Below are 25,951 nucleotides of genomic sequence, written 5' to 3'. Positions count from 1 at the left end.
TACAGAAATAAAAACTGGCTCCTTTTACATTTGTATTACTGTTACTTTCTGAAAAAGACTCACATAAAGCAGATTTATCACAAGCAAACATCAAGACACATCCTTCATGGCTTAAAGTTGCAGTGGGACTCTTTCGCCATCTGGTGGTTGTAACAGTTATGACAACTGTTCCTGCATATATGTCCCTCCTCAGTGTGAAGAAGACTGGACTCCAAGCTGCTCCTGCTGATCACTGCGTGTTCCTCCTGTGTCTAAAATCTATTTCCATTATGAATCAGGAAACTGTTTGCACCAATCATAAAGGCAATAAAATACGTCACACTAAGAAATAACAAAAAGGAATTGTGGATTTCAAGGAGATTTTTCCCTCGTTTTTTGAAATCATAAGAATACAAACTAATGCAAGACTGTCATGTTTTCATAAGTTTGTAGAGAAACTGTTCTGTTGCATTCTAGGACATCAGTCACTTTTTAAATGCATGCTACTCCTCTTCATCATCATCATCATCAGCACCCATGACCTCCTTTTAGTCTTTGTTTTGTTATTTTTCAGAGTTCAGGAGACATTCTTATGGGATTTCCACAGTGTACAAGTACTATTTAGACCCTTTACCTAAAAGAAAAGAGTAAAGTACAAAGTAGATTTACTCACTGCAGGAAAACAATGCCTCAATCTGATATATTGTCTTATATGACAAACTGAAACTGATGCATCAAAGTGTAAGCAGCATTTTCCTGTTACAGCTGGTCTAGATGGAACTGATCTGATCTCCTTTATGTACAGGTAGATATCCAGTGGATTTGCTAAGGGTCACAGATGAGGGGCTGTGTGAGATGTTCAATGGGAAAGGAAATAAAACAATTGTTCCAGACCTGCAGCTAAGATACTCGAGTATCTTAAAATATGAAGCTGAGTATTACTTCCATACTTTCCTCCACTGCTGATGACCTTGTTACCTGCTGCTCCCTGTTAATGATCAGCCTCAGTTCTGATAGTAAACTGTTGGCTCTCGTTCTGTCAGGTTGTTGCTCAGTGACGTCTTGTTTTCATTTTCCTTCTTCTTCAAATGTGTCTTCCTTTAACTCTTTGCTTTTGTTTCTGCTTCAAACACCAAATGATACACGTGCTGCACCTCTGATGGTTTGTCAGAGAGCAGAACAATTTACATTACAGAGAATATTTTACAGTTGAACATAAACTTTCACTTTTTCCTCTAAAGTGTGCTCACTGGTTTTTCCAGCTGCTGTGAGATGTTTCTGCCTGACTGTAAAGATGGAAATAAACACAGTTGGAAACACTGAGTCAGAGTGTTGCTGCTGGTTAGTCAGTATATAGGGAGTGCAGAATTATTAGGCAAGTTGTATTTTTGAGGAATAATTTTATTATTGAACAACAACCATGTTCTCAATGAACCCAAAAACTCATTAATATCAAAGCTGAATGTTTTTGGAAGTAGTTTTAGTTTGTTTTTAGTTTTAGCTATTTTAGGGGATATCTGTGTGTGCAGGTGACTATTACTGTGCATAATTATTAGGCAACTCAACAAAAACAAATATATACCCATTTCAATTATTTATTTTACCAGTGAAACCAATATAACATCTCCACATTCACAAATATACATTTCTGACATTCAAAACAAAAACAAATCAGCGACCAATATAGCCACCTTTTCTTTGCAAGGACACTCAAAAGCCTGCCATCCATGGATTCTGTCAGTGTTTTGATCTGTTCACCATCAACATTGCGTGCAGCAGCAACCACAGCCTCCCAGACACTGTTCAGAGAGGTGTACTGTTTTCCCTCCTTGTAAATCTCACATTTGATGATGGACCACAGGTTCTCAATGGGGTTCAGATCAGGTGAACAAGGAGGCCATGTCATTAGTTTTTCTTCTTTATACCCTTTCTTGCCAGCCACGCTGTGGAGTACTTGGACGTGTGTGATGGAGCATTGTCCTGCATGAAAATCATGTTTTTCTTGAAGGATGCAGACTTCTTCCTGTACCACTGCTTGAAGAAGGTGTCTTCCAGAAACTGGCAGTAGGACTGGGAGTTGAGCTGCCTTTACTCCTTATGCAGCATAAGGAGTAAATACAGAATATTAACCAAAGTTGTGATTAAAACACCTTTTACAAATGCACAAAAACCCCCCAAAAAAGAAGTCTTTCTACCTTCTGCAAAGTTCATCGCCCCAGAAAAGGCAAGAGCAGCAAATTCTCCGACACTGAAACCTGCAGCAGCGACACACATCTCAATGGCCTGTGTACAGCAGGAAACAAGTCAAAAAAATAAAAAATAAAATGTAACAGCCTCCCGATTATGACCGATATATCATTTATGTCACTGATACATCCGTAACTGAAATTAACTCAGAACAATTTGTTTATTTTTTTAAATGGTCATTCAGAATCAGAAGATTATTTACGTGGTGTTTTTGGTGGGAGTGAAACAACAATCTACTGATAAAAACAATAAAAACAAGATGTGATAATAAGAAATAACCACTGTTGGAAGCCTTATTTACTCTATCGCCTTAATCAGGTGCAGTAATTAAAGTTGAAATGAGAAACTTTGCATTTGAAAGATGCTCTTCTACTGGGCACTCAAAATGCTTTCTTACAACAAGCATCATTCCTCCACACCTTCATACATAATGTGCGCACATTTTAAATATAAATTAATATTACTGTAGCAGTATTTTTTTTTTTTATTAAAAAGATAAAATGGCCACATTTAAGAAGGCAGGACCTGCAGTTATTGTCCTTTTTCCAGACATTTATCTGGCACTTACTTTGGGGTTTTCTTGGTTGAGTCTCTCCACAGCAGCCAGGAGGTGACAAACACCACCGCTGACAGTGAACCGTTTTCTGCAGCTCAAATTCAAATTCAAATTTTATTTGTCACGTACACAGTCATACACAGTACGATATGCAGTGAAATGCTTAGACAACTGCTCGTGACCTAAAGAAAAAAGAAAAGGCTATGAATAAGATAGGAAATAAATATGAAAATTAAAAAGGGGTAAATTTAACTAGGAAGGAATAAAATAAAATATATAAATTAAAGTTAAAAATGAAATAACTGTACAACACAAATTAGAATGAAGGGTAAATTTAACTGGGAAAGAATAAGATAAAATATATAAATTAAAGTTAAAAAATAAAATAACTGTACAACAAAATACACAATACACAGTATAGAACTATATAAGAATGTATGAAGAAAGCTCGTCCTCGGGGCAGTGTTGCCAACTTAGCGACTTTGTCGCTATATTTAGCGAGTTTTCAGACCCCTTAGCGACTTTATTTCTAAAAAAAAAGTCGCTAAAAAAAGACGTGAAAGCGGGTATCGCTTTTACTCTCAACAAGCAGCGGGTGCTGTAACGCAGTCAGTTCTTCTTTTACTCTTTTGCTGTTTTGTGGATCACAAGGTTTAAAACTACTTATAAACACACACACACAAAGTAACTCCACCAGAGTGCCTATTTCGGGTCACTTTTGCCGGTCCAAGCCCAGGTAAAGGAGCAGGGTTGGAATTGTGACATTAAAAAAACAATAATTGCTAAAAGAAATTTAATTTGTAGTTCTAAATAAACTCTAAATGAATTAGGACGTTTTTTACTCACTTTATGTCTCTTCCACGATGTTATTTCTCTCTCCAACAACATAGGTTACAATTAGATTAGCATGACCAATTATGCAAATTAGGCGATGACGTCATTTAGCAACTTCTAGCGACTTTTAGGACAGCCAATAGCGATTTTCCTTACTGAGGAGTTGGCAACACTGCCTCGGGGCCCTCCAGACACAGAGACTGCAGGTGTTCCAGATCAACTGGCGTTTAGATCAACTGGCGTTAGTCGAACAGATGTGTGGCAGTCTTGCGTTTCAGGAGCTGCTACCGACAAACCAGCAAAAAAACGCCAAATGTGTCACCTGTGACACTTGTGAGGTTATCTCAAACACACTCCGTCAGTCTTGATGCTGTTGAACAACAAAATGTTTAAAATGTGGCGAGTTTACCTGGTGATATCCTCACGCGCGACGCGATCGCGAAAACAGCAAACAATTAACACCACGCCGATGTTGTTCACAGGACACCAAGAGTAAACGATCGGGAGACTCTTGTCGTCGTTATCGTTCCCCTCGCACGGTTTATTTCTCCGAATTCAGCGTTTTGCTTCACAACTAAAGCGAGCAGTTTACTTTGCGTGCACTAACATGGAGTCGAGTCAACCAGCGCCACCTCTGGCCAAGTGCCACAGCCTACAGCCAGATCAACTTGTGACACACATCTGCAGCACGTTTGAATTCGTTTCTCTCATATATATATATATATATATATATATATATATATATATATATATATATATATATATATATATATATATATATATATATATATATATATATATATATACATATATATATGTATGTGTTGACCTTAATCCTACAGAGAATGTGATGATTTTATGGATAATTAAAGTCAGTCATATATCCACAAACACAACAAGCTGAAAGTCGGTGATGCTGCTCGGTTTGCAGTCCTGAATATCACGGCACAAGCAGGATTCTTCACTGCACTGTTAATGTTAGCTATGTTATATTGCTGCCTCTGTTCGGTGGTGTCGAGCCAAACGGACTTTAACGTGTGTTTGAACGAGCTGACGGTTCACTCGTTAAGCTGAAAGAAAGATGCTTTAATCACAGGAGTCACACATGTGTCCACTGGACCATCTGGGAGCTCTTCTTGTTTAGCACTCGTAATAACACAAACACTAAATCCTCCTTCTCTTGTGCTGTTTTGTAGCAGTGTATACACTTGAGACTGTCACCTGTCTGTCTGTCCTGCACTCTCTCTTTTTCTTTCTCTGATTGTGGAATAAAAGTATGAACATGTGTTTATAAGTTACACTTGTGTTTGAATCCTGCAGCTTATCACACATTTGATTTCCATGTCTGACAACTGCAAGTGTCCAGAGTGAGGACAGACTGAGGGACCCACTGCTGCACATCATCTGTGAGGCTTTGCACCCCTGATGATCCACCAGGACAAACTCAGCAGTGTGTGAGGAAGAGGAGGAGGAAGAGCCAGCAGCAGCTGACAGATGGAGAGAATAGACAGACTGTTCCCTGTTTGTGAAGGACTGCTAGGAAAGTTTAAAATAACTAATTGTCTGTCCTGAATCAGTCTTATTAGGTAATGTTCAAATATGTTATCATTCCAGTGTTTTCAGTGTGGGAGAAAGTACTCAGGGCCTTCAAGTTACACACTATGAAAGGCAGCAACAAGTTTAATATTCAGAAACCTAAAGTATGTATCAGCAGCAGAATGGAGCTAAAAATAAATGTTTGTTTCAGTTCTATGAAGCTTTGAGTATTTTGGATTAGTAGCACTGCTGTGTTTGTTGCATCATATTGCTGTAATTGTTTATATGCTTTATATATTCTGAGGTAAGTTGATCTATAGTGTTACATCATATTTCTATAAGCATATTTCTATAAGGATGTTATGTGTTTGTATACTTTCTGCCCAGTTTGGCCCATTTAGCAGAAGTCAGCCTGTTTAAGGCTCTTGTTAAGGTTCTGATATTGAGGTGGAATCCATAATAACCACTGACCCGGCCTGGCGCAATTAGACGACATTTTAATGAATTACACATGTGGAGTCCAACACTGTGCAGTGTTGAACTAACTTACAATAGTCAGAACAAAGACTTTATAGGGGTGAAAATAGTACAGCCCCTTCTTCTGTTGCCAGGCAGACTCAATACAGCATACGTCAATCCAAAACCACAACCGTTCAGTTAACTTTGAACACAGTTTAAAAAGAACATTGTCTTCGGCTCGAACCCAGGTGCTTCCCCTCCGCTCGCCTTCGCTGTCGCTTATCTCTGGGACATCTGGTGTACTTCCTGGAACAGACTAACACGTACGCACCCCAACTTTGCAGTTATAGCAAAACATGATTAAACTCTTACCTATATAAATGAGTCTAACTAATGTGTGTGTGAGTGTATGCGTGTGTCAGCTTCTGCTGCCCTCTGTTTCACCCCTCAGCTCCCCAGCTAGACCTTGTAACCTTTCCACCAGACAGAAGGCCAGCCCGTACACCACTGAAACTATGTGTGTGTATGTGTCTCGTCCTTAAATGCTCTCTCATCTCACCCTTTGCACTTCTGACCTTTCACCAGAACAGAGGCTCATCCTTACATGTAATAACCTAACTGGAACTATATATGTAATATGTTGAATAAATGTTTTAATCAAGAGCCTCTACTAAAAGCTTAATCCAAAGATATAAATGCATAATACAATAACCTGCTCTTAGCTTGCACTTAGACTCTGCTTTCAGTTTCACTTCTGCAAAAGCATGCAACTTCAAAAACATGTAACTTCCTGTCTTTACACAGAGTATATTTCCTGTCCCTGCAGCTCAGTTTCTTACCCACTGAAGACTTCAGTGTAAGAATATAAAAACATTCAAAAGCCTTTAAAATTATAGATTCAACTCAACAGTTTAAAGTGGTTCTTCCTGGACCTGTAATAAAGACTAATATAATACCAATATATTTGAACATCTGAATGCATCTGCATGCAACATCACTATTAATAATGAAATGGTAATGATGATTATAGAAATAGCAGCAAATAATAGCAGTAAAATATTTCTACTCTTCACACTCTGATATCTATTCTGTATGACTTAAAGCAGTTATGACATGGTCTGATTTTTCTCACCCAATAAAGGAATATTTAATATATCAGTTGTCAATGGAAAATTGTACTTAGTAGTCAGTATAAGCTTTTAATGATATAAGTTTGCATATGATAGAATACTGTATGATGACCTTATGATGACTTAGACTGTTGTCCACTACAGGACTGTTTTATAAATTCTTTCTCACAGCTGAATAAGCTGTTATTATTTCACTCCTGCCAGGAAGAGGAAGAGCTGGACACTCTTATCTGACGCTCCCTAACAAGAAGAGAGGCCGCGTCCTTCTGAATCTCACAACACACACGCATACACCTAAACCACTCTTATCTTCACTCCCTACGCACTAACTTTCCTCTGCCTATGAATAGACGTATTCACTGTTGTATTATTTTGCATATAAATAAAGACAAGTGCAAGAACAGAGCGCGCATCACAGGGCCCCCACTCTGGTGTGAGCGTTCTGTGACCGCCTCTGCAAGTAAAGATCTGCAGTGTGTGTCTCTTCACTCTTAGACTCTCAGCTGAAGAAGTGTCATTTAGAATAAATCTCTTGACATCAGTCTACTCTTCATTCTATCAGAAAGTTTTCACAGCTCGTACATTTTCTTTTTACACATATGTGAGCATTGAGCCACATTTAGTAATGCCAACATATTAAAAGAACAATGTTTGTCTCTTATGTATGATACATCTATCTATCTATCTATATATATATATATATACACACACACTGTCAAAGGTACTTGTCTTTGAGTGAAGATTTAAGGTGATAAGAAATATATATAACTACAACTTGAATCTTTGACAGAGTTCAAGCTCACTGCTGTAATATATATATCATAATAATCTGACAAATATAATATTGGCCATATTATATTTACATTACCAAAGTGAGATGACTTTAGTCTCATGAACAACTTAAGCTAATTGTTATTTACTAACTAATCTTGAAATGACTGTTCAGTACAGAAATGAAGCCCAACAATCATTTTTTACAGTCCTGTGGTCTCAGCCTCAGATACTCAACTAATCAAAGTGATGTCATAAAAAAATTAATGAACAAAACAACATTTTCTCCTTCATTTCTATCAAACAATGCTGTATGCAACGTTTAGGTTGCTAGGCAACCTGAGCAGCGCGACGAAGACCAGACCGTCCCATTTCACAAGCCTCTGACTTCCGCACTTCTCGTACTTCCTAGTACGTCGTACGCGAACTGCGCATACTCTGAAGCATGCGGTCACTGGATTGGGACACAGCCTGAGAAAGGGCCCTAGAGTTAGCTTCCCAACAAGAACGTTTATTCTTCCTCTGTGCCCAAAAACACTGCTCGATACCACCAGTGCGCAGTGTGCCCTCTAGTGTTCGCATGTGTAATAACATTACATGAAACAGCCATGATTCAACAAGAATATTTAAATGACAGGTTAACAAATACAAACATAACAAAAAATTTCTTGAAGGTGTCTGTTTTTCGCTGATTATTTTCAATATTATATTTGGAGAGATAGCCATTTTAAACTCTTTACATGTTCATCTGGCAAAACAAAAAACTGTTTTCTTATACCTAAAATAGATCAAGAAGTATGCTTTCATTAAATCATCTATACAAAGCATTTTGTTGAGGGTACAGCAGCCGTGGTAGTTTATCTTGAAACAACAACTGTAATCTCTATGTGAGCTCTAAGACTTTGTAACCACACAAACCACACCCTCGCTCTTGTCACTGCCAGGGTATTTCTTTAGCGCCTCCCTTCACAGATGTGTCTGTATCAGGATGGGTCTAAACAACATGGTGTAAATGCAGTTGCTGGTGAGCCTCATTTCCTGTAGGAGGTGAACAAGAGCAGAGATCTGTTTCCCTTCAGAGCACAGAGGTTGTTTCTGTTCAGAGGAAGTCAAACTGTCTGACAGTCACTGAGAGACGGTGAAACGGCACAGCACATGAATCAAATGGACCAAACAAAATTCTGCTGTTCAGTCTGTTTGGATCTACTGAAGGATCCGGTGGCTATTCCCTGTGGACACAGCTACTGCATGAACTGTATTAAAAGCTTCTGGGATGAAGAGGAAAAGAAGAAAATCTACAGCTGCCCTCAGTGCAGACAGACTTTCACAGCGAGGCCTGTCCTGGTGAAAAACACCATGTTAGCAGATTTAGTGGAGGAGCTGAAGAAGACTGGACTCCAAGCTGCTCCTGCTGATCACTGCTATGCTGGACCTGAAGATGTGGCCTGTGATGTCTGCACTGGAAGAAAAATGAAAGCCTTCAAGTCCTGTTTGGTGTGTTTGGTTTCTTACTGTGAGAAACACCTTCAGCCTCATTATGATGTGGTTCAATTAAAGAAACACAAGCTGGTGGAGCCCTCCAAGAAGCTCCAGGAGAACATCTGCTCTCGTCATGATGAGGTGATGAAGATGTTCTGCCGTACTGATCAGCAGAGTATCTGTTATCTCTGCTCTGTGGATGAACATAAAGGCCACGACACAGTCTCAGCTGCAGCAGAAAGGACTGAGAGGCAGAGAGAGCTGGAGGTGAGTCGACAAAACATCCAGCAGAGAATCCAGGACAGAGAGAAAGATGTGAAGCTGCTTCAACAGGAGGTGGAGGCCATCAATCAGTCTGCTGATCAAACAGTGGAGCACAGTGAGAAGATCTTCACTGAGCTGATCCAGCTCATCCAGAAAAGAAGCTCTGATGTGAAGCAGCAGATCAGATCCCAGCAGGAAACTGAAGTGAGTCGAGTCAAAGAGCTTGAGGAGAAGCTGGAGCAGGAGATCACTGAGCTGAAGAGGAAAGATGCTGAGCTGAAGCAGCTCTCACACACAGAGGATCACATCCAGTTTCTACACAACTACCCCTCACTGTCAGCACTCAGTGAGTCTACAGACTCATCCAGCATCAATATCCATCCTCTGAGCTACTTTGAGGATGTGACAGCAGCTGTGTCAGAGGTCAGAGATAAACTACAGGACATTCTGAGAGAGGAATGGACAAACATCTCACTGACAGTCACTGAAGTGGATGTTTTACTGTCAGACCCACCAGAGCCAAAGACCAGAGCTGAATGCTTAAAATATTCATGTGAAATCACGCTGGATCCAAACACAGCATACAACTGGCTCTTATTATCAGAGGGGAACAGAAAAGTAACAGCCATGAATCAACAACAGTCTTATTCTGATCATCCAGACAGATTCACTGGATCATGGCAGGTCCTGAGTAGAGAGAGTCTGACTGGACGTTGTTACTTTGAGGTGGAGTGGAGAGGGAGAGGAGTTTATGTAGCAGTCGCATACAAGAATATCAGCAGAAAAGGAGGGACTAAATGTTGGCTTGGACATAATGACAAGTCTTGGTCATTATATTGTAACAACAGCAGTTATACATTTCGGTACAACAACATCCAAACTCGTGTCTCAGGTCCTTGTTCCTCCAGAGTAGGAGTGTACCTGGATCACAGAGCAGGTATTTTGTCCTTCTACAGCGTCTCTGAAACCATGACTCTCCTCCACAGAGTCCAGACCACATTCACTCAGCCGCTCTATGCTGGACTGATGCCTTGTCATCATGGAGCCACTGCTGAGTTTGTTAAAGTGAAATAGACTGAAGTCTTTCATATTGTGGGTTTAAATCTGTATTTTAGTTTCATTTTATTTTCTCTCCATCATTTCTGCACAGAGATCAGCTGTCAGTCAAACATTATGGGTGGTACCTCCACATCTTCTAGTTGTTCTCTTGATGTTTCTGAGTTTTTAAAGGAGATCTTTCCTGTGACTGTTTATGGAGGCTATCACTGCTCATCATTTTCATTTACTAAAATATTTCTCCACATGAAAATGTAAACTTCTCTATCCTCTAAATGTTTCTGGAATATTTGTATTGAAAAATGTTGACATTTCTCTTTATGAGTATGTCAGACCATGTGTGTGTGTTTGTGTTTGTTTTTGTCAAAATCATCAAACAAATGAGGAAAAACTGTGATTTTAATGAATGAATTCATATATTGTGTTGATGTTTTATTGTGTGAATAAACTGGAAGGTTTGACTATAAATCAAACTTTGAACAAAGTCTTTTCTTCTGTCTTCATTCCAGGATCTCACTCAAATCTGATGCAGAAAATATGAAACTAATCTGAGAGAATAACTGAAGCAGTTTTCCTCCTGAAGCATCACAAAGTTCAGAGTTCATGTTTAGAGCAGAAGATTCAGCAGTCGCTCTGTGACCTTTCAACTTTCTTCACTAAAACAGCTTCATTACAGAGAAACAAGTCACATTTTCTTGATGTTCTTAAGTCCTTTCAGATGTTTGTAATGGTCCTTGAATGCAGCATCAGTGTCGCAGGTTTAAAAGGTCACTTTCTGTTGTGTTCAAAGATTTCCTTCAGATATGGTCTTTAATCAGTAAAGCCAGTGATACAGCAGTGTCATTAGCTGTGTTATTGGCACCAGGCTGTGTTTATATATGTATTTAATTCTGTCTGAGGATGTCTTCAGCATGAAATGATCATTTGGTCAGCTGCTGTGTCTCATCTCTAATCAGACATTGGTTGGAACAGAGTTTTGTTGCTGACCATCTGACAAGAGGCTGAAGAAAAGCTTCAGGCTTCATTTGGACACTACGTTGGACAGAAGTCTCCACAAAATGACTCAGAAACAGAAATATTATTAATGAAAGTCCAAATGTCAAAAGGGGTCATACATGATCCTGAGAAATGTCCTTGAACATTTGAACATGAGTCAGAGGGTTGTCAGGTTTCTACACTGCATCGTGGCATCAAGCCTGAGATGTCTGTGTGAACAAGTATGGAGGACACAAATGCACAGACGGAGTCGAGCTGTTTACTGCTGATGAGGAAGGAAAATAGTCTGTTGGCTATTAAAGCAGCATTTATTAGAGTAAGAACAGATACTTGTGTCCTTCATTTGATCCCCGTCAATTTACAGAAGACTTAAGGACCCTTTGACTTCTAACATACAGCTGCATGTTTACAATTATTTATTGATTTATTTCTAGCAAAGCGAGACTTTACTGATTAAAGACATATAATCAGACATATTACTGTTACTTTCTGAAAGACTCACATAAAGCAGATTTATCACAAGCAAACATCAAGACACATCCTTCATGGCTTAAAGTTGCAGTGGGACTCTTTCGCCATCTGGTGGTTGTAACAGTTATGACAACTGTTCCTGCATATATGTCCCTCCTCAGTGTGAAGAAGACTGGACTCCAAGCTGCTCCTGCTGATCACTGCGTGTTCCTCCTGTGTCTAAAATCTATTTCCATTATGAATCAGGAAACTGTTTGCACCAATCATAAAGGCAATAAAATACGTCACACACTAAGAAATAACAAAAAGGAATTGTGAATTTCAAGGAGATTTTTTCCCTCGTTTTTTGAAATCGTAAGAATACAAACTAATGCAAGACTGTCATGTTTTCATACGTTTCTAGAGACACTGTTCTGTTGTATTCTAGGACATCAGTCACTTTTTAAATGCATGCTACTCCTCCTCATCATCATCATCATCAGCACCCATGACCTCCTTTTAGTCTTTGTTTTGTTATTTTTCAGAGTTCAGGAGACGTTCTTATGGGATTTCCACAGTGTACAAGTACTGTTTAGACCCTTTACCTAAAAGAAAAGAGTAAAGTACAAAGTAGATTTACTCACTGCAGGAAAATAATGCCTCAATCTGATATATTGTCTTATATGACAAACTGAAACTGATGCATCAAAGTGTAAGCAGCATTTTCCTGTTACAGCTGGTCTAGATGGAACTGATCTGATCTCCTTTATGTACAGGTAGATATCCAGTGGGTTTGCTAAGGGTCACAGATGAGGGGCTGTGTGAGACGTTTAATGGGAAAGGAAATAAAACCATTGTTCCAGACCTGCAGCTAAGATACTCGAGTATCTTCAAATATGAAGCTGAGTATTACTTCCATACTTTCCTCCACTGCTGATGACCTTGTTACCTGCTGCTCCCTGTTAATGATCAGCCTCAGTTCTGATAGTAAACTGTTGGCTCTCGTTCTGTCAGGTTGTTGCTCAGTGACGTCTTGTTTTCATTTTCCTTCTTCTTCAAATGTGTCTTCCTTTAACTCTTTGCTTTTGTTTCTGCTTCAAACACCAAATGATACACGTGCTGCACCTCTGATGGTTTGTCAGAGAGCAGAACAATTTACATTACAGAGAATATTTTACAGTTGAACATCAACTTTCACTTTTTTCCTCTAAAGTGTGCTCACTGGTTTTTCCAGCTGCTGTGAGATGTTTCTGCCTGACTGTAAAGATGGAAATAAACACAGATGGAAACACTGAGTCAGAGTGTTGCTGCTGGTTAGTCAGTATATTAACAGAACATGGTTCATAAAACTGCTCCTACAACTGTTTTTGGATCATTTTTAAAGACACTTTATTGTTCTGTTTTTGTGTTTTGGCATTTCTGTGCTAATTTCTTGTTTTAATGGTTCTCTAATTTAAACTGATTTTTCCTATTTTAATACCTAAATAAATAATCATTTATTTTTTGTTCATTTGTCTAAATTCTGGGAAAAGAAAGAAGTTTGTATTTGTTTAAGATACAATGAAATCATATTTTTACATATTGGAAGATGCTGAAAAAACACTACAGGTATAAATGGAAACTACCGTTTATTTCTGTTATTTCCTGTGATAGTGTTTGTACACTCGCTCATGATAACTGTTCATTCAGCTGCTGTTTTTGTCTGCTGGACATCTTTAGCTTTCAGTAAGGATGCATTCATAGATCAGCACATCTTTTGAACCACATTTCTTATGAGACTCAGAGTTTACATTTTGGAAATGTGGTGAGACCTGGGGTAGAAAGAGACTGAAGCCAGCTTCAACCTCGGCAGTTTTGTGTGTGTGAAGCAGAAAGATAAGAACTGTGTGGCCAACTCATCACACACATAATCCTGAATCAGAAAAACAGCATCAAGTGTTGCAATTGTTAAACACAGAAGTGTGATTTATATGTGGTTTTACTGATGGTTAACACAGTCGCACAAACACCTGAAACTGATCCAAATATAAAACAACATATTAAACATAAATATGTGCCAGTTACCAGAACTTATATGTGGTTTCACTGAGGTTTAATTATGCTCAGTTTATCAATACTGGCATGTTGAAAATAAATAAAAATAAATATGTTTAAGTTAACCAGTATAGTGAATCCGAAAATAGAGTAACAGTGATTCTAATAACAGACCTCACCAAGAGTCTGACCATGATGTGTGTGTGTGTGTGTGTGTGTGTGTGTGTTCTTGTCTAGCTATCTTTGTGAGGACCGAAATCTGCATTCTACTATACTTGTGAGAACCAGCAGTCACTTGTGAGGACACACAACCCGGTCCTCACATTTTTGAAGGCATTTAAAGCCATTTTTGAGGCTCAAAACGTGGTTTTAGTGTCAGGGTTACAATTAGGTTATGGTTAGGTTTAGGGTAAGGGTTAGGCATTCATTTTTAATGGTTAGGGTTTGGGTAAGGGGCTAGGGAAACCATTATGTCAATGAGGGTCCTCACTAAGATAGCTGAACGGGGTTGTGTGTGTGTGTGTGTGTGTGTGTGTGTGTGTGTGGTGCAGGATTGGAGTGTAATGAAGGTCGTCTTCATTACTTAACCATATAAACATACATGGTGATTGTAACAGGGACCCAACACACAACATGTTGTTACCTTTATTGCCAACTTGCACAGGCACAAACACACAGTCTGCTCAGAGCTGGTCTCTGCACCCACGCCCTGGTCTCTCGCCTCACTATAAAGGAAAAAGAGAGACTGCCATCAGCACGATCGCCACCACCTGTGGCCTCACCTGCCTCCCAGGCACCACCCCTCCCCTGCAGCTGAGCCAGGGACCACACCTCCGCCACATCAACACACTTGATCAAAAACTTTGAAACCTGTATTGTTGTTGGCAGATGTGTAATATTGCTGCACGCTACAGTTTGTTATTGAAAATTGTTCAGATGTTTCCTATTTTTATGACCACCTACACCCCAAGATACTGTTTTAAAAAGTGTTGATTTCAGATCCTTTCTTTTAAAATCTATAAAGTGCCTGATCATTTGCCATTAAAATTAGTTTTACATGAATGTTACTGTGTCATTTATGATCTTTTAATGCTTAGACTACACTGTACACGTCTACATCACAGACATTTCTGTTACCTATTTATGAGACTGGGCTGCTTGACTGTGGTTTGGAAGCATTTGCAAAAAGCACATAGAGCATGCTGTAGTTTCTTTTTTAATATGATGGTCTGAACATAATCTGATCCTATTTCTACCTGTCTCTACTGTTTCAAGATTTAGCTGAAGTTTGTTAACCTAGAATTAAGAGGATATATGTTTATTCCAGCTCTCATGGGGCAAAGGAATGAGACAGACTTATCAAAGTCTCTTTGATTAGATACTAGGGCCAAGTGGGTTCAAAACAGGGAGACACAATACACATTAAAAAAACATACAATAAAATGCATATGTAACAGTTGGAGTGTAATACATAAGCCTATAAAGTGCAGTTAGGCTATAGCTTACACTCCCAGTGTCTTTGAATAAAACAGTTTGGCTGAGCTTCTTTATGCTCTCCAGTTGTTTTTAGCAGAGACTGAGCAACCCAAGCTTCTTCCTTCTTCTTTTTTCCTGATAAAAAAAACCACGAACATTGAAACACCACAAAGAAGAAACAAAAGAAAAGAGCTAAAACATACAGTATATGGGTCGTCCCTATTACTTTTGTTTCTTTGCACTGAACCAGCTGCTCAAACAGTATTGTGACATTTTCAGATGACAGTGCAGCTCATTTCTTCTGAACAACATGCCCAGAAAGTGAAAATCACCTCTCATATGGTGTGGATGTCACTGTGTGTCTCACCATGTGCCCCTTCATGTTTGGGCCACCATTTCTGGGGACAGTCCTCTATGTCATTAGTTGGCTCTGTCCTGTGTCGCCCACACGTCTCAGTACAGTCTTCCTCTTTATCAGATGAAGACTCTGAAACAAGCATGAGAGCTGATCTTTTCTTAGATGGCTCGTATGTTGCTGGTTGTTCAGGCTGTGCAGGCCTCTGCCTCTCTCTCAGCAACGCACTGATCGAGCGCCACACCTCAGCCCTGTCAGGTCTGCTCAGACACTTAAGATCCTTAAACCCAGGATCCAGTGCCGTTGCAACCCTGAGCCACATGATGTTAGTTTCTTCCTCGCGCTTCTCCGTTTCTGCTTTGAAGGTCTCCTTGAATTTAACCATGTAAGCTGGGTCATCCTCAGAGACCTCCATCACTCACCACAGGCGACACAAAGCTGGCAACACCACTGAGGAGGCAATAAACTTCTCCCCTCCCAGAAGTTCAGTTATACACCTGCAATAATAGAGAAACACACTTCATTGAGAATTTGTTACATTTACTCACCTAAGGTTCAGTTACTTTACACACACACACACACACACACACACACACACACACACACACACACACACACACACACACACACACCACTTCTTACATAGGAAAGTGCTGATTATGTTTATGTTCAGTTCCCACTGTGGTGAAAAATAATGTGCTGTTACCCCGAGGTAACTGTGATTACTTAGAGAAGTCCGATAGTCTCCGGTGAGTGCAACCGTGTTGGTCTGCCCCAAAGCCTCCTCCACTTTGGCTTTCTCGTCTTCATACAAGTTTTCTATCTCGGTTACAGTGGTGGCTCTCGAAGGCAATTCATACCCCTCATCCTCCACGATGTTAATCGGCCTGCAAGCTGTAGCTGCCCATTTTGCTATGGCTGGAAAGTTTTTTGGTTGTAGAATTTACCAGCCGTCTCCTTTGAAAGCTATACAGCACGTTTTGCCTTTGGCGAGAGGGAGGAGGGCTCTCTGTGTCATCTGTGTGCTTGGCTAGTAAGTGGTATTTCAGACTGGACGTACTTATAACTCAGTTCACATCGACAGTAAATACAGATTACTAAGGTCTTATCAAGAGATCCATCTGGCTTTGCTTTAAAATTGAACTTGCCGTTCAAAAGAACCTTTTCTTTATCCATTTCTGCTCACCATCTACAACTGCTGCGTCACTTCCTGACTTCCAAAAGAACAGAGCGGGCCAAAGGTCCCAGGCTGGGAGTGTGTGAGTGCGTTAATTCTGCATCAAAAAAAATAAAGGTGTTAAAAAAAAATGCATGAATGCATTATTATCACGTTAGCTTTGACAGCCCTATCAGATACACAATGTGAAGTTCATAATTCTCTTAACAAATGAAACTGTAATGACAAACATGAACATGCAAATAGAGAGAGCTGCCCTGCAAACTGAAAAGAGAATTAAAATGACAAAAACAGGATTTCCATAAAGAGCATCTTGGAATCAGTAATCAAAAAATGATCACAAATTTATCAAAAAATCATTGGTTCATATTTCAATTAAATATGAATATGTTCCTTAACTGTAAACAGTTAGGATTAATCAGGTCCATCTCCTCACCACCTTCATATTAACGGTCACGGAGTGTGTACTCCTAAGTATTTTTCCCACACCTGAACAAAAAACACTGATATCTACGAATAACAGATTCAGCTGATGCAGCCTGACTCAAACCTGATAATAGATGTTCAGCACAGACACACAGACAGAGAGGTGCTGTTTAATGTTTATTGTTAACCTAAGTCACTGATCATTTACAGTATTTCAGAGTCTGACAGTCTTTGCATGATGTAAACGTTACTGTGAGTTTCTAGCTGACTCTCAGGTGTGACAGGTGAGGTCTCTTTGGAGCCACCAAGGCATTGGGACTTTTGGTCCTCATGCTGGCGTTGTGTTTTGGTAAATGATCTCCTTCCACAAACAGTTACAGTCTTTCTAGTAGTACTATGTGCTTTTCTTCTGGATTAAGCGTCTCATTTTATTTTGTGTTTCTCTTCACCCACCAGGATTGATTTTCGGTATTGGAGGGCCCAAAATGGACTTTTCCACCCCGTTCATGAGTAAGGTATGAAAAACATATGAAGCTCATAATATAAAACTGATTTTAATTTTCAGATAATGCCGGTTTAATGTTACCATAAAGCTTTTACATATAACATAAATGGCCTCGTCTCAGTTGCAGTACTTAATGAGCGAACATGAACAGGTGGAAAGGCAGTTACAACAGCTGCAAAGGGAGTTCATGGACATTAAAAAAAGGATGGACTTCCTTCTTCCAGTTGGGGACAGGATGCCCAACTTTGCTCTGGAGGGACTGGGTAAGACATGAAATCTGATCAGAAGTCATGTAAGAATTTCTTTGTTGTTGTTTTGCAATTCCTTTCTCACTCTGTGTTTTTGCCTACAGGAGCAAAGATGGTAAAAGAACAGTCTTCAGCATCCTACCTTCCAGAACAGTCTGGATTGAAGCTGTGGGGGCTTACATTAATACCTGCAAAACCACCATGTGTAAGCCCAAGAGTGGTTATTCAGGTATAATCTACTTCCACAAAACAACAACATAACATCTCACACATCTGCACAGTTTAATAGTCAAACACTAGCGGTCCGTACTGAGCTCTGTTTTTCTTTTTCTCTTCAGGGTCGAGCACCCATGGTCCCAGGAGTGTGTTGGAGTTTTGCAGGCTCCCAGGGACATTTAACAATTGAGCTCTCCCACAGCATCACGATCAGTCATGTGACACTGGGTCATATTTCTAAGATGGTGTCACCATCTGGAAAGATCTCCAGTGCTCCCAGGATGTTTTCAGTGTTTGTAAGTCACAGATTTCTGGATTTCACTGTGCACACATCCCATCACTGCACCAATGTTGAACTGTTGCATTTAGCATACATGTACATAGAGGACAACTTTATATGTATTCATTTCTGTCTTTTCAGGGAAAGAGAGCGTTAGGCGACAGTGGCGTCCACCTGGGAACATTTCTATATGATGAAAATGGAGATCCACTGCAGACATTCAGGATACCCGTGAGTACACTCTGCCATTAGACACATGCACATCGACTTTTCTATCCAGAGTACTTAGAGATTAGCACCCCTTGCTATCTGTATATCCTCCCTCATAATAATCAAAGTATCCCAAAATTTATCATCCTGTCGAGACTCAAAAAACTTTTATCCAACTAACTAGACCTGTTTTTTTTTGTCTCTCAGGACCACAAAGTAGATGTCATCCGCTACATCACGCTGCATGTGTTGAACAACTTGGGCAACCACAAGTATTCCTGTCTGTACAGCTTCGGAGTTCATGGAAAGCTGACATAACCAGCTTCTCATGAACTCCAAATATATAAGAAAAGAGAGGGAAAATGTGACAGTGAATCAGACTCCAAAACATATTGAAATAATTGCATTAGAAAACAATGTCCATTTAACCCCATTTTTTTCCAGCAAACATCCATCCTACCAGGTAAGACATGTCTGATTAAGATGTTTGCAGTCTGATTCACCTCACCCCCAACCAGCCATGGCAGAGGACTTGCCCCTCCCTGAGCCTGGCTCTGCTGGAGGTTTCTTCCTGTTAAAAGGGAGTTTTTCCTCCCCACTGTTGCCAAGTGTTTGCTCAAAGGAGATCATCTGATTGTTGGGGTTTTCCATCTCTTATACTGTAGGGTTTTTACTTTACATATACAGTGCTTAACAAATTTATTACAACACCCGTCATAAAAATAAGAACACTCCAAATTTCTTAAACCTGTAATTCTGGTCTACTGGTTTTGTTAAGCACTGTGTTATTGTGAATTGGCCCTACATAACATGAACTCATTTGGACTGAATTACATTTTTTGTAAAACAAAACAATTCTCTAAATTTTCTCCTCTGAAAATTTTGAGATATTTTAAAAACAAAATCAATAAAATTGTAAGAAGATATTTTTCATGTTTTCTGTTATTCTTAATTGTCAATGTATATTAAACAAGCGCGATAACACTATGGCTTCTTTGTTGCAGGATCTTGATGAAGAAATGCCTCAGCAAGGCTCAGAAGCCATGCATTCTTCTTCAGTGCAAGATTCTGAAGAGGTAACATTGACCTAGGACAGATTTTAATGAATGTTTCTCATGCACGATGTGTACCTTACGCTATTTTCCGATAGTGAAATGGTTTATTCATCCTCTTGAGTGATGCATTTTTAGTAACTGTCAGATTACTGTTCTTTTTGTCTTCATTCTCTATCTGTTACACACGAAGACTGAGACCAGCCAGATTGAGAAGACTGTGAGCTGCCTAAAGCCGCAACCAAACTGCATTCCAAACAATGATCTGGACCTGAAACATCCAGAGCCTGAAAGGGTAAATATAATCCAGTGTACCACTTAATGAGCTAATAATTTAATCTATCATCATTCTCTATGGATGCTGTGTGTGTGTGTGCAGTCACCTGGGTGTAATGTGATTTACATGGACCATGGCTTGTAGGTCCTTTTCATTGTTTCAAAGTGCAAGTCTGGATAACGTGTGTGTGTGTGTGTGTGTGTAACCACCCAAATGTGACTTAGGAGGACCACACTGTTATTGGGGACTCCGTCAAAGTTTGCTTCATGGTGACATCACTCTGGTTTTAGGAGGGTCTTCTCTTATTTTTTGACAGTTTGACCTACAGCACGCAGAACTGACTGCATGTGCTTTGTTTCTATGTTGAAATGGTTTGAAACTCAGGCTTGAACATTAAGATAGTACTATACAACTGCTTTACTTGTTTTAGGCACTTTTTACTGCTGTAGTGCATGGGTTCTCCTGGCTGTGTACTCTGGCTTCTTCCCACAGTCCAAAGATGTAGCTTATGGGGTTAGGTTAACTGATGATTCAAAACTGCCCTTTGGTGTGGATGCAAATGCCTGTCCTTCCATGTTAGACTGGTGATCTGTCCAGGTTGTACTGCCCTTTGGTAGCTGGTATAGGCCCCAAACCTGCTACCCCACAATCCTGATAAGGATAAGTGAAAGAGGATGGATGATTGCCACGGAATCAGTTGTTAATTGGAGTGAGAGGCTGTCGCAAGGTATCACATTGACAGACTCTAACACAGTCACACCTATGGGCAATTTAGAATTACCAGTCCAGCAAACCCCACTAACTGCATGTCTTTGGGCGGAAGTTGTAGTTGGCAGATACAAGTCGGGTGAGAGGCATTGTGCACCCACCATATTTGGAATAGAGGTTCCAGCCGCAAGGATAAGCAAATAAGGAAGGATTGTTTTATAAATTTTGTTGTTGTTTTTTTTTTTTTTACTCTGACCCACTCCACACAGATAAGAATGCATGTGCCATTTTAAGAAGTTGCAGTGTTTTAAGTCAATTAACTATTCTAGATAACAACAAAGTGAAAGAATCAATTCCCTAATCCCAGTAAAATGGTTCCAGTAGAAAAAAAGTGAAGAGGTTGATTGCGTTCAAATTTTATACTGGGATGAAGTGTATTAGTTGATATCTGCAACTGAATTGAAAACACCTCACCTTTCCAACTGTCCAAAACAAATAAATGTTGCAATATTTTGCTAACAGTGTCACAGTCATCGTCTGGTGTGCACAACAATATCATCTTTGGACAAGTGCATTCAGTGTGTGGGACCGGTTTCCTCCCTCAAGTGGCTTGGCTATAAGTGCAAAGGTGAGACATTTAGTGAATAGGTACAGTATATAGTAAAAAGCATTAATAGAGTTCAACAAGTTAAGACTACCTGAAATGAACACTGCTCCCTTTTTAATCAGTGGGTGGTCACGTCTAATTAAAGAAATGTAGTATTACCTCTTTGTTGCAGGACCTTGTAAAATGGTATACTTGGGATTGTCCTCAATTCCCCATTCCATAACATAAACTGCTCAAAATAATAAAGGGAACACTTAAACAATCCGATGTAACTCCAAGTCATTCACACTTCTGTGAAATCAAACTGTTCACTTAGGAAGTAACACTGACAACCAGTTTCACATGCTGTTTTGCAAATAGAGTAGACAACAAGTGGAAATTATAGTCAATTCACCATAATAAAGGACTGGTTCTGCAGGTGTTGAACACAGACCACTTCTCAGCACCTATGCTTTCTGGCTGATGTTATGGTCACTTTTGAATGCTGGTGGTGATTTCATTTTAGTAGTAGCATGAGACAGAGTCTACAACCCACACAAGTGGCTCAGGTAGTGCAGCTCATCTAGTGTAGCACATCAATGTGAGCTGTGGCAAGAAGGTTTGCTGTGTCTGTTAGTGTAGTGTCCAGAGCATGGAGGTGCTACCTGGATGTGGAGTAGGCCATGGGAGGGCAACAACCCAGCAGCATGACTGCTACCTCCACCTTTGTGCAAGGAGGAACAAGAGGAGCCCTGCAAAATGACCTCAAACAGGCCACAAATGTGCATCTGTCTGCTCAAATGGTCAGATGGCTTGAGGGTCCAGCGTCCACAAGTGGGGATTGAGCTTGCAGCCCAACACCATGCAGGACGTTTGTCATTTGCCAGAAAACACAAAGTTTGGCAACTCCGGCACTGGCACCCTATGCTCCTCACAGCTGAAAGGAGGTTCAAACTGAGCACATGTGACAGTCTGGAGATGCCGTGGGGAACGTTCTGCTGCCTGCAGTGTATGTGTAGTCATTAAAATATCCTTAAGTGTGAACAGTTTGTTTTGTTTTTTTCAGCATTTGACATTACTGCAATGCTTTGACAAAAAACTACTTCACTTAAATAGAACTGCAAAGCTAAATTAAGTCTATCAAAATGTGTTTCAGTTTGTTTAGGGTCTGGCACAAATCCTGCCTTGCAAAATTGGCAAATCAGAATTGTCACCAGTCAACACAGGTGTGTATCCCATTCATATTTGGCTTGACTTTTTCAGTTTATTTTTTACCTGTCTAAAGTATTGATCAATTAAAATAACTTTTATTCTTACATTCCAGAAAGAAGAAATTTCTGAATATTCAGGGGAGGATGGATTGCCACATTCAGTTCTGGATCAAATATCAAGCGATGATGATGGCAACCACAGCATATCAGAAGAAGAATATGTGCCAGATTCAGAGTCATATGATGAAGATTCAGATAAAGACATCTCATTATTGCCAAGCACATCAAAAGGTCTGCTATGCCAAGATGACATCTCCAAAGCGCATGAACAATCAGATTCAACAAATTTAATCCACAACTTGACAAAAGACAAGCCAGAAGATAAAAGTGAGCTTTGCGAAACTGAATCAGAAAAAATGACTTTAAGTAAAAGAAATTACTGCTATTTTTGTGGCAAACCACAAGCTAAAATTTCCCGCCACCTGAAAACGCACAAAACAGCTCCTGATGTTGTGCATGCATTTTCCTGCCTAGAGACTCAAACGAGCGTAAAAGCTTGTTAGAGAAATTGAGAAATAAGGAAATTTTAAGCATAATGCTGCAGTTTTGCATGGTGGAGTGGGACCACTGAAAGTGAAGAGAAGACCCAAGATTAAAGCAGTAGAGGGAAAGTTTGCTCATTGCTTTTATTGTCAAGGGATGTATGTTCGCAAGGATCTTTGGAGACATGTCCGCAGATGTCCTAACAAACCAAAAGATGACACAGATAAAGAACCTGGAAGAACCAAAGTACTCGGCCTGGCTTTAACTCTGGAGTCTCAGTGTTATCCGCAGGTGTCAAGTGGAGTGTGGAAGGTTCTTGCTGTTATGAAACAAGATGAGATTGCCTCAGCTGTGCGAAATGACTTTACTGTTATTCAGTTTGCCCAGTCCTCTACAATAAACATGGACAAGACCCTACAAAGTATGATTATATACGACAGAAGCTTCGTGAAGCGGGGCGTTTGTTGTTGTGTCTCGTGCACAGAATTCTCAGTGCATAACATGGAAGAAGCTATTAAGCCTGCTAACTTCCAGAGAGTTGTGCAAGCAGTAAAGAAAGTTTCAGGTTTTGATGAAGAGACACTGTCATACAAAACTCCAAGCCTTGCGCTGAAACTGGGACATACACTGCATAAAATGTCTGACATTATCCATTGTCGTGCCCTCATGACAGAGGATGAAGCCCTAATCAAGTCCACTGATGCGTTCAAGAAGTTGTATGTCTCCAAATGGTCCGAGATGGTGTCTCACCGTGCCTTGAACACACTGAGCGAGGCAAAGTTTAACAAGCCATCAACATTGCCCTTTACAGAAGATGTTCGGATTCTCCATCACTACCTTCAAAATCTGCAGAAAGTGCCTTTTGCAGCTTGGAGAACGAAGCCACAGCTCAGAATTATGCCCAACTTGCACAAGTTACACTCTCACAGATCATTGTGTTCAATCGAAGACGTTCTGGAGAGGTTTCAAAGATGCGCCTCAAAAGTTTTCTTGAAAGAGACAAAACAGCACTCCACACAGATGTTGCCATGGGGCTTTCAGAAATGGAACAGAGACTCTGTAACTATTTCTGTAGAATAGAAATAATGGGAAAAAGAGACAGAAATGTTCCAGTTCTGCTAACACCAAGCATGCTGGATGCTCTGTCACTACTGGTTAGTAGGAGGCCTGACTGTGGTATTTGTGCCACTAATATCTACCTCTTTGCAAGACCCCGATCAATGAGTCATTACAGAGGAATGGACTCCTTGCGTGTTCATGCATACCAGTGTGGAGCAAAGCACCCTGAGTATCTAAGATCGACACAGCTCAGAAAACATGTTGCCACACTCTCACAAGTCCTTAATTTGAAAAACAATGAACTTGATCAGGTTGCAGATTTCCTGTCATGATATTCGCGTTCACCGCGAATTCTACAGATTACCAGTTCCCACAACACAGCTGGCCAAGATTTCCAAACTGCTTTTAACACTGGGAAAAGGACATCTTTCCCAGATCCAGGGAAATCACTGGATGAGATCGAAATTGAAGGTTTGTATTGAAAGGAGCAAATATTAGGGCAGTAGTTGAATATTATGCTTTATCAACAGAATTAAAACCTAAAAGCACAGACCATTCTGTTAAATGTCCATGATTTAAGGTTCTTGAAGTCTGTTGTTTCATCACTTTGCAACATTTGGCAAACTGCAGAGTGGTGGCCTTAAATAGTAAAACTATGTACTGTGGAAAAGTATAATTTCAGTATTTGTTCTGTATTTTGTCAATGTCGTTGTTAATGTGAGGTTTTTGGGGGTTTGTGTTTGTGTTGGGGTTTTTTTTGTGTTTTTTCCCACAATTTCTCAGATGAAATTGCATTAAGTGATGCTGAAACAAAGGACAGTGAGAGTGAATCAGATGATGATGACACAGCACTCACAATGTCAGCGTGTGGCACCAGTGAGCCTGTACATGCAGTAGCTGATTCCACAAACACAGCGCAGCTACAAGACGCTGTAGATTGTGGTAAGTTACCACTAGCTTGATTTCTGTGGATAAAATGTTTGTAACAAATATTAAAACTTAATCAAATTGTGTAATCAGCAGATGAAGAACCACTCATAATGCCTGCAGCAAGTGAGACTGCTGCTCCTCTGAAGGTAAGGGGTGCAGTTGGTTCTCTAAGCTTATGGACACGTTCTTTGTAATTGCGTTGCAATTCTGTCTCTCTACACCACCACAATGGATTTTAAAATCAAACCATATCCATATGTGTTAAAGTAGACTTCCTGCTTTAATTCTAGGGATTTGACGGAATCATCACATCACAACCATTATGCATAGTCTATTATTCTTAGAAGCTCAAGGGTAATTGTATAGCTGACAAACAATTTAATGACTGGGTGAGGCCTGTCAACAGACTACTTCATGTGACATACTATGGTGCTTGCATGATGCATTCTCATTATCCAGTTAAGTAAGTAAAAAGGTTGATTCTGTTCATCTGAACGTAGTTTTTTCAGTGGGAGAAATCAAATCAAATCACTTTTATTGTCACGTCACATGTGCAGGTACACTAGTACAGTACATGTGAGTGAAATTCTTGTGTGCAAGCTTCACAAGCAACAGAGTTGTGCAAAAATACAATAACGTAAAACAAGCAAAATATAAAAATGGCTAATCTAAAAAGTAATAAATATATGTACAATATATAAAGGTATATACATTACTGAATGTGTGTACTAAACATGTTTTTCACGTGTGTGTGAGTGTGTGTATATAGTGTGTGTATATACATGTTTTACAAATGAAATAAAGTAAACAATAAAATAAGATATATAAAATATACAGAGGTTGGTATGTGCAAAACAGTGGCATTAATGTACAGTATGGAGTGCATAATGTTGAAGTTCCA

At 39.7% G+C, this 25,951-nt stretch overlaps 2 protein-coding genes and 2 long non-coding RNA genes across 4 annotated transcripts; 3 read left to right on the top strand and 1 right to left on the bottom strand.

Moving 5' to 3' along the window:
• Positions 1-2,007: 2,007 nt before the first annotated feature.
• Positions 2,008-2,834, bottom strand: LOC120436831. The gene is made up of 3 exons (XR_005610621.1): positions 2,795-2,834; positions 2,175-2,262; positions 2,008-2,073 (listed from the first exon to the last, which is right to left on the bottom strand). It is a non-coding gene; the product is annotated as an uncharacterized LOC120436831 (long non-coding RNA).
• A 5,654-nt stretch (positions 2,835-8,488) lies between these two features.
• On the top strand, positions 8,489-11,033 carry LOC120436828 (E3 ubiquitin/ISG15 ligase TRIM25-like). The gene is made up of 2 exons (XM_039607679.1): positions 8,489-9,459; positions 10,821-11,033. Exons 1-2 carry the CDS (start codon positions 8,668-8,670, stop codon positions 10,836-10,838), a joined length of 810 nt encoding a protein of 269 aa, XP_039463613.1. The 5' UTR covers positions 8,489-8,667; the 3' UTR covers positions 10,839-11,033.
• Positions 11,034-17,517: 6,484 nt separating this feature from the next.
• Positions 17,518-19,002, top strand: LOC120436813 (SUN domain-containing protein 3-like). The gene is made up of 7 exons (XM_039607671.1): positions 17,518-17,574; positions 17,682-17,740; positions 17,852-17,993; positions 18,083-18,207; positions 18,317-18,490; positions 18,616-18,705; positions 18,892-19,002. The coding sequence occupies exons 1-7, from the start codon at positions 17,556-17,558 to the stop codon at positions 19,000-19,002; spliced, it is 720 nt and encodes a 239-aa protein (XP_039463605.1). The 5' UTR covers positions 17,518-17,555.
• A 5,558-nt stretch (positions 19,003-24,560) lies between these two features.
• On the top strand, positions 24,561-25,189 carry LOC116335477. The gene is made up of 3 exons (XR_005610620.1): positions 24,561-24,591; positions 24,904-25,062; positions 25,141-25,189. It is a non-coding gene; the product is annotated as an uncharacterized LOC116335477 (long non-coding RNA).
• The last annotated feature ends 762 nt before the right edge of the window (positions 25,190-25,951 follow it).

The sequence above is a fragment of the Oreochromis aureus genome, unplaced genomic scaffold (assembly GCF_013358895.1).
Source record: "Oreochromis aureus strain Israel breed Guangdong unplaced genomic scaffold, ZZ_aureus HiC_scaffold_24, whole genome shotgun sequence".
NCBI classification, from domain to species: domain Eukaryota; kingdom Metazoa; phylum Chordata; class Actinopteri; order Cichliformes; family Cichlidae; genus Oreochromis; species Oreochromis aureus.
Note: the sequence above shows the minus strand (reverse complement) of the source record. Positions and strands in the feature narration are given on the sequence as shown.

Bases quoted from the DNA above. Each gene is read 5' to 3' on its own strand.
- LOC120436828 (XM_039607679.1), top strand. From the start codon at position 8,668: ATGAATCAAATGGACCAAACAAAATTCTGCTGTTCAGTCTGTTTGGAT.
- LOC120436813 (XM_039607671.1), top strand. The intron at 18,491-18,615 runs GTAAGTCACAGA...CTGTCTTTTCAG, and splicing joins CCAGGATGTTTTCAGTGTTT to GGAAAGAGAGCGTTAGGCGA. The intron at 18,706-18,891 runs GTGAGTACACTC...TTTGTCTCTCAG, and splicing joins TGCAGACATTCAGGATACCC to GACCACAAAGTAGATGTCAT.